The following is a 12,628-nucleotide window of genomic DNA, read 5'->3' as shown; positions in this document are numbered from 1 at the left end:
TGCACATTACGCTGCAACTGTCCATAAATGTAGATTTGGACTCCATTTCACTGCAAAAGAAATTACAGTTTTGTTTCTGTTGATGTTTCAGATACCTTATTCTTCAGCATCTCCTGGGAACTATGTAGTAAGTACACTTGTATGTGTTTGCTTATTGGAATAGATGCTACATTTTATTTAGGCAAAGAAATGGTAGTCCAGATGTTAAGAAGAACCCTTGTGTATTGGTTGAGAACTGAACAGCTGATCTGCACTTAGTATTTTGTCTACCATCTATGGTGCATATGTTGATGTTTATTGCTAGAATCATTATCAGTCTGGTCAAAATTGCCCTGAGTGCTGTTTTATTTCAACATATGTTTATAATAACCAATACAATATATTGTCTTGAGTAATAAGTAATGAACAAACAAACAAAAAAACCCAACAGCTTTCTTGGAAACACAGTATTGTGTATGCGTTTCTGTACTTCTCTGGGAAAAAATTCATTTGAAGAATTAGAACAAGCTTTTGTCTCCCCAAGGATATATAAATGGGTCCTAATAGCTAACATTTTAGGTAAATTTTTACTCTTATAATTACCTTCTGGAGACTTGAAAAATCTTTTTTCTCCATGGTCTGTTATGTCTTTATTTCACAGACATTGTCTTAATTTATCACGGATTAGTCGGTCTTTTGGCTTTTTCCTAGTCTATACTTTAGAATGAAATAGTTAAAACTTTATAAGTGTCCAGCATCAGACAGTCATTCAAAAGACCAAAAAATGCCAATTGTCTCTCTGGAATTCCACAAAAACATTTTACCTAACAACGAAAGTCTTTGTTGGAGTATGTACTGCTGTTTTCTGTCCATTTCTTGAGAGATTAGCTTTGTTTATGCTTTTTGTTTAGGCTTTTTATTGTTATTGTTATTGTTATTGTTGGACTTGGAATATTTGTAGTTCTAGTGTACTTTTGTAAGTCATAGTGCTTCATATATTTTTGTCACGTTCAGTACTGAAGTCAGAGTGTAAGGGGCAGAGAATGTTATCTCCCTTCTGAAGCCATTTGTCGTATGTCGTTCTTGTTTGCAAGTCCGTTGGATTCCAATCTTTGTTGGCCAGTAAGGCTTCTGTAGACTTCTCTTTTGATTTTTCATGTTTTATCATCTGAAGGTTAGACAACTGCTGCGTATTGGCTTAAGTCAACATAAAATGTGAAGCTATTTTGTAAGATGGAAATAGCAAGTCTTTCACCATGAGGACAATATAGAAGTGTATTTTTTTTTTAATCTGTTTGTGCTAGTTATAGGTTTCTCTTAATTTCTTCATGAGAAAGATGATCCTGCATAGCAAATGCTGAAGGACGAGTTCAAGGATGAGCTTGTTTTGTTTAGATAAAAGATATTTCTTTTGTCTTTTATTTAAACAATTAGCTGCTAAAAAGGTTATGTTCCTGTTAAGTGTCCATAATTCTAGGGTTCATTTGCCACATCTGTAGTGGGAACAATCTAAATCTGCTGATCTCCAAACAGGTTCTTCTAATGAAGATCTTCAGAAAGTTCTTTCTGTTGGGAAGAGTGTTTTTGCTAGTTTTGCCCTAGGTATTAGTGATCAGTTACTGTTGCAGATTTTTAATATGGAACATTGGACTTCGTATTCTAGTTTTGGAAAGGTATGAAGTCCTGAAAAATTAGAAAAGGACTTACTATAGAAATTAATTTTAAAGAAGCAAAACTAAGTAAAATGCATGATGTACTATAGGACTCTGTTGGTGTACTCACGTCAAGCCAAAGGTTAGCTGGGATAAATTACTTTGACACAAAAGGACATCACCACATTTCAATGCATAGAGAGAAGGGGAGGAATAAGAGTAACAAGTTGATTTTGCTTCATTCACTGACAATGATGAGACCAAAGCTGGAATGTGCAACATTGAATTCATTGAAACATCTGATATGCAACACTGAAGGAAAATTAAAATATATGCAAAGATGCAAGGAAGAGACACAGAAAAGTCTGAAGTACTGGAAAAAATCCTGAGCTTCTGAGCAGATGTGCTCTGTGAACTCCAGCGGTTCCAATGGGAAAGGTTGCTGCCTGATTCTTTGTCCCCACTCTTCTGTAGTTTGCTACTCCTTCAGATCTGCCACCGAAGTTCCTTGGATGAGTGACCCTCTTCATTCAAAACAATGCAAGTTGATGTAAGCATTTAAAAAAAAAACAACAGGTCTTTGCTAAATCGGTGTGGTTGGCCCAAAACAGATTAAGGGACACTCACTCACCTGTGGAGCTCCATGCAGAGCTGAGGCTGCCTGTCACAGAGGGCAGTGTTGGAGAAGTTGAGGTGGGCCAAGCCCTTTGCCAGCATGAGTGCTTGGACTGTGCATGTCTTGCCTCACACTGAGAGAAGTGGCCTTGCTTCAGAGAGGCTCTCTGAGCTTTAGAAAATGGAACACATGAGGGCCAGCCAAACAGACAACCAAATAAGCAAGACCAAGGGGAAGGAGCTTTCAAGAGCAAGACCCAGGAGCAAGCATCTAGGGGCTGGTATGGGCTGGAGAGTTCTCAAAGCATCTTTTTAGCAAAGGGGCTCATGTTCTGGAGTGACGTGCTTTTGGACATTTATTCTGATTATTTTATCAGACAGCTTTTTGAGAAATAATTTCATTATATACAAATACATTCTCAGGGAGGAAATACTTGGTACAAGTAGGCTTTCTAAGATGGGAAGATATACAAACAATGAGAGTAAACACAAATTTTAAATTAGATGCTAGTAGTAATAGTGAAGATAAGTAACTTTTCTAATAAGTGACCAGTTAGTGGTTTCTTTATATCATGCTGAAAAATATATATAAACCTAAAAATATCATGTTAGGGAGCTTAGTGCACAAGTACATGGATGAAGAGTCACAGACTGTGCTAGCCAGATAGTCAGATAATTGATCCAAAGGTCCCTTCGAATTCTGTAGCTGTTCGAATCTGTAGCTCTACAAAAGAAACGGGGGATTTTTTTTGCTGATGGCTGAATAAACCTTTCAGACGCTTTTGGCAAGCCCAGTTCTAGCACTGCTGTTACTGATTCAATTGTAATTCGGAGGGAAAAAGCTTTGTAGCTACTGGAAGTATGAAGTTAAGTTGTGATTATGCCTTGATTTTTGTAAGCTGATCTGTGTATTTTATGGTGGAGCAAGCCATTTTTCTAGCACGCTTTATGAAAAATTCTCAGTGATCTTTCTTAGTTCACAAAAAATGGGAGAGCACAAGATAAAGAACTAGTAGGTGGTGTTACATGTAAGGGCAGAGAGGTGTACATATGTTGGCTGACTGCAAGAATGCTGCTGCTTCTGGGTGAAATACTTCTGTTTCATTTACAATTAACTGTGAGTTAATTGCTTACTGGCGAACAGAGATGCTTACCTTTGAAGTGTTAAGTATTTTGCTTGAACGAATCTGGGGAGGAGTGGTATCAGTCAGAAGGCTGCTACATTACAGACGTTGATTTTCTGAAAATAGTGTATGCTAGAGTATTATTGCTGCATGTTTTGTAAGAAATGTTATTTTTAGGAAATCACTATTTACAGTAAACAGTATCTTTTGTTTTAAATCCACAACTTGTCTGTCTTCTTCCAAAATATCTTAGTGAATTATAACAAATACCAGTAAAGTCCTTGTAAGCAGACAGGAATAACCAAACCTTTATTTTCAGTACCGCTGAAAAAAAAACTGCTACTGTTTAGAGCAGTATGCGTGCTATTTTAAAATACAACAAAAGGGATAAAATATAATAACAGTCATGTAGCAATGGGAATAATCACCAGTGTAGCAATGGAAATAATTACCCGTTGTTACCAATCTGTGTATTTTTTAATATGGAAAGGAGGGGGAGTTTGTATTTATTGGCTTACTGATGGTTTTTGGCCTAGACATTTTTATCAAACTGATTTGGTAGTTTTTCATGTTACTTAAAAGTATTAGTGGATCTGCAAACATAGAAAGCAAGAAGTTATGATTCTATTCTTACTAAACTAATAGTTTGCTCTGACGTTCAGAGTAAAAATACTGGAGACATTTTTAAAGAACCTTAATAAGCTTGTTTAACAACCAGAGCCATCTGTGTACAGTGTTTATGCATAAACAGATTTGTAACACAGAAATGCCTGAAACTAGGAAAATAATACTCCTTTGTGGTTTTTTTTTGTTTGTTTGTTTGTTTTGTTTTGTTTTTAATGTGTGATTTAGCAGTCTTGGCAAGTCACATGACTGTACCCAAATTTATACAGCCAGCATTAAATTGACTTTTTTTTTTTTAATCCATTTGTCATTAGTTTGAGAAGGAATTGCGTATACGGATGTTATTTTTAAAAATGCAGAATATTATACAAACTGAATTAAATTGTCTGGGACATGGAAATACCAAGTATGCCTCAAAGCAAAACCTTTCTTACGGTGACTAGCCTCTTCTCTTCCCATAAGACACCACCTCACTTTGTGCTTAGCAAACATCGGCTACCGTTGTGCCAAGTACAACAAAACATAAATGCTGGTTAAAAAACAGTGGTAACAAAAATCAGTTGAGGTTATTAAGTATAATAGTCTCAAGCCCTAGTCCAAATATTTCTTTTGCCTGACTTACAGCATGATGCATGCTTACTGACTAATGAATATTCTTGGGTCAGTATACATAAGTCTATGACAGAGCTTGCTGAGCAATTACATTGTCTTAATCTGTTATGAGTTGTTTTGCTAATTTATCAGAAAATGTGTATGTTTTATCAGAGTGACTCAGGACATTCATGACACTTTGTTTTCATTTCTACCGTGTTCATATTTTCTGTGGTGTTTTTTCCTCTCTTGCTAACTGACATTTTCTATACTCTCTAGGGTCCCCCAGGTGGTGGAGGGCCACCAGGAACACCTATCATGCCTAGTCCAGCAGGTATTGAAATATTCTCAGAAATAATAAAGGAAAATTAGAAGAGATTTTAGGAAGTACATTATTTTTTCAGACTTTGATTTTCATAATGAATCAGTTAATGAGAAATTATTAGCTTTGTACTTTCTGTATCAGCTTGTTTCCTGCTCTTTCACTGTTTTTCTATCCCTGCTGTTGCAGACACAAATCATTGTATCCATGCAGTTCAAAACAATTAATTTCTCTGACTTTTGAGTGATCTTTTATTGCATGATTTCAGCAGTAGCAAGGAAAAAAAAAGACAAAAAACACAATCTTTGTTAGTTTTTGCTGATGTTCTTTGGAATGATCCTGCCAGGTTGGAAATCAGCAGATTTCTGAATCTGGTGAAAAACCCCCACAGTATCCTGTGGGATAGACCTGACCAAATGTGGTTCTTGGGCGATGTGTGACTCAAAGGCATGGCTACATCCCATGGCTATTTCAGCTGACTGACAGCAGGGTCACGCTGGACAGATTGCCCTCCTCTGTCCTACAGTGAAGGAGTAAGGTCCCAGAGGAGCCACTGTTGTGTCCTAGCAGTGATCTGTTCCCAGAACTTCACCGTCCCATTGTTTCCCCAAGGTAAATGGTTTGTATCTTGCAATTTTGACTACCTGGTCACAAAAGATTGTCCACGTTAAGACTAAGGTTTGAAGAACCAAAGAGGATGGGAAGACTCAGGACAGCCAGCTAGCTTCTCAAGGCTTAAAGATGGTTAGCTAGATGTATGTATTTCACTACACCGATGTTCTGCAAAGATTCTGATATGAAGGAAGAACTGCAAGATGTGGAAGATGCTGTACTCCCTCATGGACGATATCAGAAGCCTGCCAAGATGAAACGAATATGTCTTGTGTAACACAGTATTCAGGAGCTACTCAGACTCCTTTTAGCCAAAATCTGTCTTTGCAACTCACTTTCAAGAGGGACCTATTCACCTCAGTGATGTTATAGCATCCTCAGGCCTTATGTCTGACATGTTCTTGCTGTCCTCTGCAGCACAAGAGGATAGGGAATTTTCTTACTTGCTATGAAAACTTCTTGCACCAGTATAATACTTTCATTAACTACAATCCCAGGGCTTTAAAATGCAACCTGAGATAAAGAATAGGGCTTCCTTGTTCATATAATTAGTGAAAAAGATAGTTATTGCAAGCTGGTATTTAAAGGTTAGAATTTCTTTTAACATAAAACTTAAAGACAGCCCGCGCATTTGAATATAGTCAGCCCTGCAGTTATAGCACCTGTTAGGCTGTCCAAGTTCATTTCACATAAAGCTTCTGTTGAGGAATTGTCCCTGTTTTTAATTAAGGAAACTCCAAGATGTTTTAAGACTCTATTTTCCAAAATATGGAAACACTTGGGAACTGGCTACCTGAGAATTTTGAAAAGGTACTGACTTGCCTCTGAGAAAAAACAGTTCCAAGTGTTCCTGTGGCCCAGCCACCCTGCATGTATTTGTACATGAGGCAGCACAACATGGGGAGAGGCAGAAGTGTATGTTTCAGAAGGATCTGATGGTTGAAGAACTTGTTGTCTACCTCATCGAACATTAAAATAATTTGTTATGTGCTAATGGTACTTTGATAATTGTAGGTTAAAAGCTTGAGTTTCCCCTGTTTTTCAAACAATATATTTAATGTCGTAGTGATACATAGTGGGCTGTATCTAATGGAATTACTTACTCACAAAGGTTGATTAATACCTAAAAAGCTGCATCAGAAAGGTTAAAGGATAGACAAAGACTTGATTTTAACTGCACATGTACAAACATATTCTTGCATGAGGTCAGGCCACATTCCCAGTTCCAACACATTTCAGTCAGATACAGGCTTTCTCACTTCCACTACTTCAGACTCAAAAGCCCACCATCGCCTTGTCTTGGAAAAAGATTTACAGCTCAGCATTGACTTTTGTGTGTGCTTGAGTTCAAAACTCTGGTTCAAAGAGATGGAATGGTCTTTTGGAGGAACTAGGTACAGAGTACTTAGTTATTCTTTAATCTTTTTGCACATACGGTGGATGTACTGATTTTCCAGAATTACCAATATATTTTTAAGTTATGCTGTCTGCTTAGGGATGTATTTAAACTTTTCTTAGGTCATTCTCCTCTCAGTAAGCTTTTTCATTACATGTCCCATCTCTTGTCAAGTTCACTCCAGAAAGGTTTTTGCTAATTTGTCTACTATCTGCTGTGTTTTTCCCTTCTCTTTTCTAGAAATATTGATGAAGGGTTTCAGGATTGTATGTGTTAGCAGATAAGGTGGAGATGAGAATAAATAATTTGTATCTACTAGTAGCTCTCAGTTATTGGTTTCTTAATTTCAGCCGGACAACTTCTGTATGTCTTGTTCGCTACATCTTGCTTTTCACTCTGGAGGTGCTGCTCCTGAAAGCTCATGTACACTGACTGGAGGGCAAGGACTGAGAGGCAATATAGCTGTGTCAACAGCAGTGCCCAGTGGAACTCTTGGCAGAATTAATAGCTTAGGCACTACACTGTGCCAGCATGGTTTTATTTTTGGACTCAGGTTTATTTTGAAGCATTGCACCACACTGTACCATGAAGTTACATCAGTTAAAGCTGTTCTTAGTGAGGATCTTTGCATAATGCTTTACTGAGTATGCCTAGATATATACTCAGTGTGCACAATGCTCTAGATACGTCCAAAATCTAACAGACTGACATGGATGAAAATAAAAAATTCTATTTGCTATACTAGCTTGAAGTCTGTATAATGAGAAGCTATTTATCATTTATTACAGATAGAAAACAAATTACAGAAAGTATTGATAAGTAAGAAACTCCTGTTTTATCTTACAGAGAATATGGAAGACAAGTGAAATAATTTGGAACTCCAGGAAAAAGGGTTTATGAAATAAATAGTTACATATACTTGGTGATTTATAAACCTTTTAACATTCATATGTAGAACTACAGTCTAGAAATAGTCACTCAGGGACCACTGCAATTATTTCTTTTCATAGCTGTGTTGTGTGGTAGAAATAGATAGAAAAAGAATGAAGTCTTCCTTTATATTGCCACTGTGTATCAGTGATTCAGGCACAGAAATAATACGAATAGAATGGCAAGAACTGTCTTAGGTGAGTAGCTTTATTGAAAGATATATATTAGCACTTAAAATAATCTCTTATTACAGATTCAACCAACTCTGGAGACAACATGTACACTTTAATGAATGCAGTACCACCTGGACCCAACAGACCTAATGTAAATATGAATCGAGTTACATACTTTTTGAATTATATAGCCTTGTTTTATCCAAACCACTACATTTCCATCACCTATGTTTAATACTAAGTTTTCCATTTTTATGGATGACATTTTAGCTGTTTCCTCCCACCATGTCCTTTTTAATGTTTCTCAAATCAATCATGCAAATGCATACAAAGTAATGAGTGGGGACACTTTTTCTGTACAGAAAAGATCTTAAAAACTTGTGCATGTGGATCTTTGGGATGACTTAGTTTGTCACATTGCTGTGCAATAGAATTATTTGTGATATGTCATCATCCTTCGAGCTGCCACTAAGCATTAGTTTCTTCAGGATTAAAACTTTCATAATAAAAAAAGTCTCCACCCCTGACAGAAATGTTTAAAGTGACTCAACATTATGCTACTGTGCTATTCTGTAAAAAAGGATAAAATTAGTATCTTTACGAAGAAATAAATTTCTGTTTTAGGCCAAACTTTAGCAGTTCTAGTACTGACAAAAATCTGTTTTCTTAGGTAGAACTTGTTTCTTTTCTGATTTCTGTCTATGACTTCAGTTTTATTGTATTTTCTGATGACAACCATATTTCACTTAATTACAGTTTATATTATGGGCCTTTTGAAAAGCAAAGGCCAGTAAAACTTCAAAAAACAGATACATATGTATTTCTAGATAACTATTCACTGATTTTTAAAAAATATTTATAATGTTAATGCCTTTTAGTTTTTGAAAAACTAAATTTAAGGTTAATATCTGAGATTGCACAGAAATGGCTCATATTGCAAAGAAAACAGAGTAGTCTGACTGTCAGTGTAGATAGGGTGGGATTTGAAAGCTGTTAATTAATCACCTACTTGTTGAAGAAAATAGTAAACTTCAATGTAACTTCAGTGTGAACAGAGCTAGATCAGCACTAGCAGGTTTGAAAATCATACACAAAGCACTGAAATAAATTATAAATTGTCTGTAAATTTTATGCCAGCCTACAGAGGTGAAATTCTCAAAAAATCAGGAAGGCAGCAATCAGAAAAAGTGAACAAAAGCAATGATGCTTTTGTCATCTTCACATATGACTTTCACTTGACTTTCACATTCAGAGCTGGAACTGTGCACTTTTCCTTTACTATTTTTTTTTCCTGGGGAATCTTTTCTTTTTATTAGATTACCTACAAAAATTTGTACAGTAATACCAGTTTTTAACGTCTGATCCTTTTATAGTTTCCAATGGGGCCAGGGTCAGATGGACCTATGAGTGGACTGGGTGGAATGGATTCACATCATATGAATGGATCATTAGGTAATAATAGTAATATTACAAGCATTGTGAATTTTCAATGACCAGTGCCATTTTCTATGTTCTCTGAGTGATGTGGAAGACTGTACTTAAAAAACAAACAAACAAACAAACAAACAAACAAAACCACCACCACCAACAAAAACTTTTAAAAACAAAAAATGTGTATATATCAGTAAGAAGTATTAAGATAGTTTTAATGCATTTGAATTGGCATACATAATGCACCTCTGGAGGAAAAATAATGTATTTTATTTATATAACAGATATAGTTTTAATCCAGTTATTAAAGACACTCTGATGATGGCTTAAGACCCATTTTTACTTCTCTCTCCTCCTCTTTCAAAAACTTGAGAAGGTGTTACTGTGACATGCTGGTGCAAGTTCTTATCAATTACCTGGAAGTAAGTTATTACATATATTGATGTATTCGTTAAGGTGTTTTTATCCCAACATTTGGATATCCTCGTTTGTCTATAATTAGCCTTCTGTCTGTTAAATATTAGTATTATTATTCCATCCCCACAAGCAGCTTCAGAAGGGTGCAAAGAGCATGCAGAGGCAGGAGAAGCAGGTTACTGTTTGACTTTTGAGACTATGATTTTTGAAGGACTCATATCTAAGGGAGAAGCCTTGCACAACTCTACAAAATTTCCATTGCTTTATCTGTTGACTGTCCTAGCAAAGTCTTCTGCCTTTGCTCTTTGCTGGAAGGATGATCAGCTCTTGAAAGGGATTTAAGAAAGAGAGCAAAGGTAAATAAATTGCATTTCTGCCTTACTCCTCCATACCCACAAGATAAATAAAGACAAGGTATTTATTTCTGTTTATACTGTAACACTAGGGCAGTAGCTGAATGCATTTGTGTGTCTTATTCTTCACTTCTGACTGCACCAAGCAGTATCAGTGATACAGGCAACAGCAGAGGGAGGACTTTGGATCTCTTTCCTCTTCTATACCTGTTACCTACCAGCAAGGTTCTCTTTTACACCTGGGAGCTGTCCTGATGCCTACAGGGCACCAGCAACTTTCTGCTGAACAGCATTTTCCTTTATGGGGAAGAACCCCACCAAGCTAAATACGCTAGGTGGGCAGAAGCCAAGCTGCGACTGTTCCGTTTGCTTCTGTCCCTGAAGAAAAGCTCTATCATCTTCCCAGCATGGACACAGACCAACCTCAGCTCCATACTGCAGTTAATAACATTTAATTCCATACTACCATGGCGGATGAAGATCTGTCGTTCATAGCCCCAAAGCTGGAGATTTTGAGACAGAAATATAAACAAGTAAAGCGAAGGAAGAAATTCAAAAAGTGTACAACAAGATAAGAAAAACTATTATCGAAACTCATTTAGCAGACATATTCTGAATGATTAAAATTCAGCAGTACACATCTAACTCCTAACAGAGCTGTCTTTCTTTTTTTCTTTTGGTGGGAAGGCAGGTCCCTGAAATTCCTAGATTACTTTGCATAAGGACACCTTGTGATTTTACAACCTTTCTTTACATATTACAATCCTAAAACGGATTGTTGCTTTAATTAATAATGATGCGCATTATGTTCAAATAAATGAGGATCTATGTAAAAGGTAACCACATCTTTTTCTGTCACTTTCCATAGCCTGAGAATTATTTCTTAGCTAAAAGAAAAATTAAAATTGAAACAGTTATGGAAGGATTTTGTGTGTACCTAGCATTCACTTAGTTACTTTCTCCAGTGAGAATGATGACGTATTTAGTCAAATTAACTATGACTTCTTCCCAAGGTTAATTTTGTATCTGAAATGAAACAGTTCTTTTCAGAGAGGAGGGCTGAGAAAGATCTTCTGCTTTTGTTTCTGTGCAGCAGTAGGCAGCTTTGTCTCATGCTCAGAGGTGTACATTGGATGAGCTTCATCTCGAACTTCAATTTCTTTCACCACAACTGTTCTACTGGATGTCTGTACATAGCTCTCATTGTTAGAAAGCAAACTTTTGCTGATTTCCACCAAAATATTTTCTTTTGGCTTTGACAAATAGCTCTTCCTCTTCCAAACATTTATGAATATGATGTGTTTATAGCGAGACAACATAATCCTTATCAACCCTTATTTTTTGTGTCTACATGTAGTAAGCCGTTCCAGTCTCTTCCCATTGTTTTTCTGATGCTCTTCTAGTTTGAATGTCTTTCTTGCAAATAGGTGGCCAGAATTGTTTACTGTCTATTGCTGCTAAAAATGCCTGTAGCGATACATCTCTCGTAAAATATTTCACTTATTCTTGGGTTTACCCAAGTGGGAGTTACAGCATGTGGAAAAAAAAATCTTTTCAATACTCTTGCATTCATTGTATTTAAATTTATTTGGTTTCTGTTATTCCAGCCCTCAAGATCATCTGCTTCTAAAAGATAGTGTCATCAGTATTTATAATTAGAAGTTAGTGTCATTTCATCCAGTTTCAGAAACCAGTAGATTTCTGCTCTGGGAACAAAGACATTCATGAAATCCTCCCAGCTAACGCTAGAAGATATTCCACTAGAGCACTGCCTAGAAGGGAGTTTTGAATAGCTGAAGTTAAGTAAAATAATGGTCTTTTTTTTTTCAGGAACATTAACTTCTGCTAGTCATCCATATTTTTTCCCTTAGTCTGCAGCAACATTTCCTATAGGAGTATGTACCCCAAATTAATTTCACTATTTGTACCCTGCCCTGGCTAAGAGAACAGGGAGGTTCAACGTGCTCTTTTTTGAGTTGTGCCAGGCTGTCTCACCCTAGTAGGATGCCACTCAGATAACCAACACAAAGCAGAAACATGTCCTTCATTCTTTTCTTCCTTTTTACATGAGGTTTGTACACAGGACTAACATTATTCTGTACGGACTGTAAACTTTTACAAAGAGAGACATTGGGAAGGGAAGGCGATAATGCACTGTTATGTTTTAACTGCTGTCACATTATATATTTAGTGTGGAAAAAAAGCTCTTAAATTAATTTCAGCTCAAAACTAATTGAATAATTATCTATTTTAATTTAAGGCTCAGGAGACATGGACAGTATTTCCAAAGTGAGTACCTAATGAAGTATTTGGAATTTTTGGAATATTTCATTCTAAACATATTTTCTTTGTTTTTGTTATGAATCTTTTTATTATGTGTCTACATTTTCTGCTTGTCAACTCTTTGGA

General features: G+C 36.3%; 1 protein-coding gene across 2 annotated transcripts in view; it reads left to right on the top strand.

Moving 5' to 3' along the window:
• SSBP2 (single stranded DNA binding protein 2) overlaps window positions 1-12,628 on the top strand; it is a 181,402-nt gene that overhangs the window by 159,733 nt on the left and 9,041 nt on the right. For both annotated transcript variants that reach the window (XM_035567553.2, XM_050716352.1), the window contains 5 exons: window positions 92-127; window positions 4,865-4,919; window positions 8,099-8,169; window positions 9,392-9,470; window positions 12,480-12,508. In XM_035567553.2, coding sequence (XP_035423446.1) covers window positions 92-127; window positions 4,865-4,919; window positions 8,099-8,169; window positions 9,392-9,470; window positions 12,480-12,508 — 270 coding nt within the window. The remainder of the gene's footprint in view (window positions 1-91; window positions 128-4,864; window positions 4,920-8,098; window positions 8,170-9,391; window positions 9,471-12,479; window positions 12,509-12,628) is intronic.

This window comes from Cygnus atratus, chromosome Z (genome assembly GCF_013377495.2).
Source record: "Cygnus atratus isolate AKBS03 ecotype Queensland, Australia chromosome Z, CAtr_DNAZoo_HiC_assembly, whole genome shotgun sequence".
Classification (NCBI taxonomy): Eukaryota; Metazoa; Chordata; class Aves; order Anseriformes; family Anatidae; genus Cygnus; species Cygnus atratus.
This window is presented reverse-complemented; position numbering and strand designations above follow the sequence as displayed.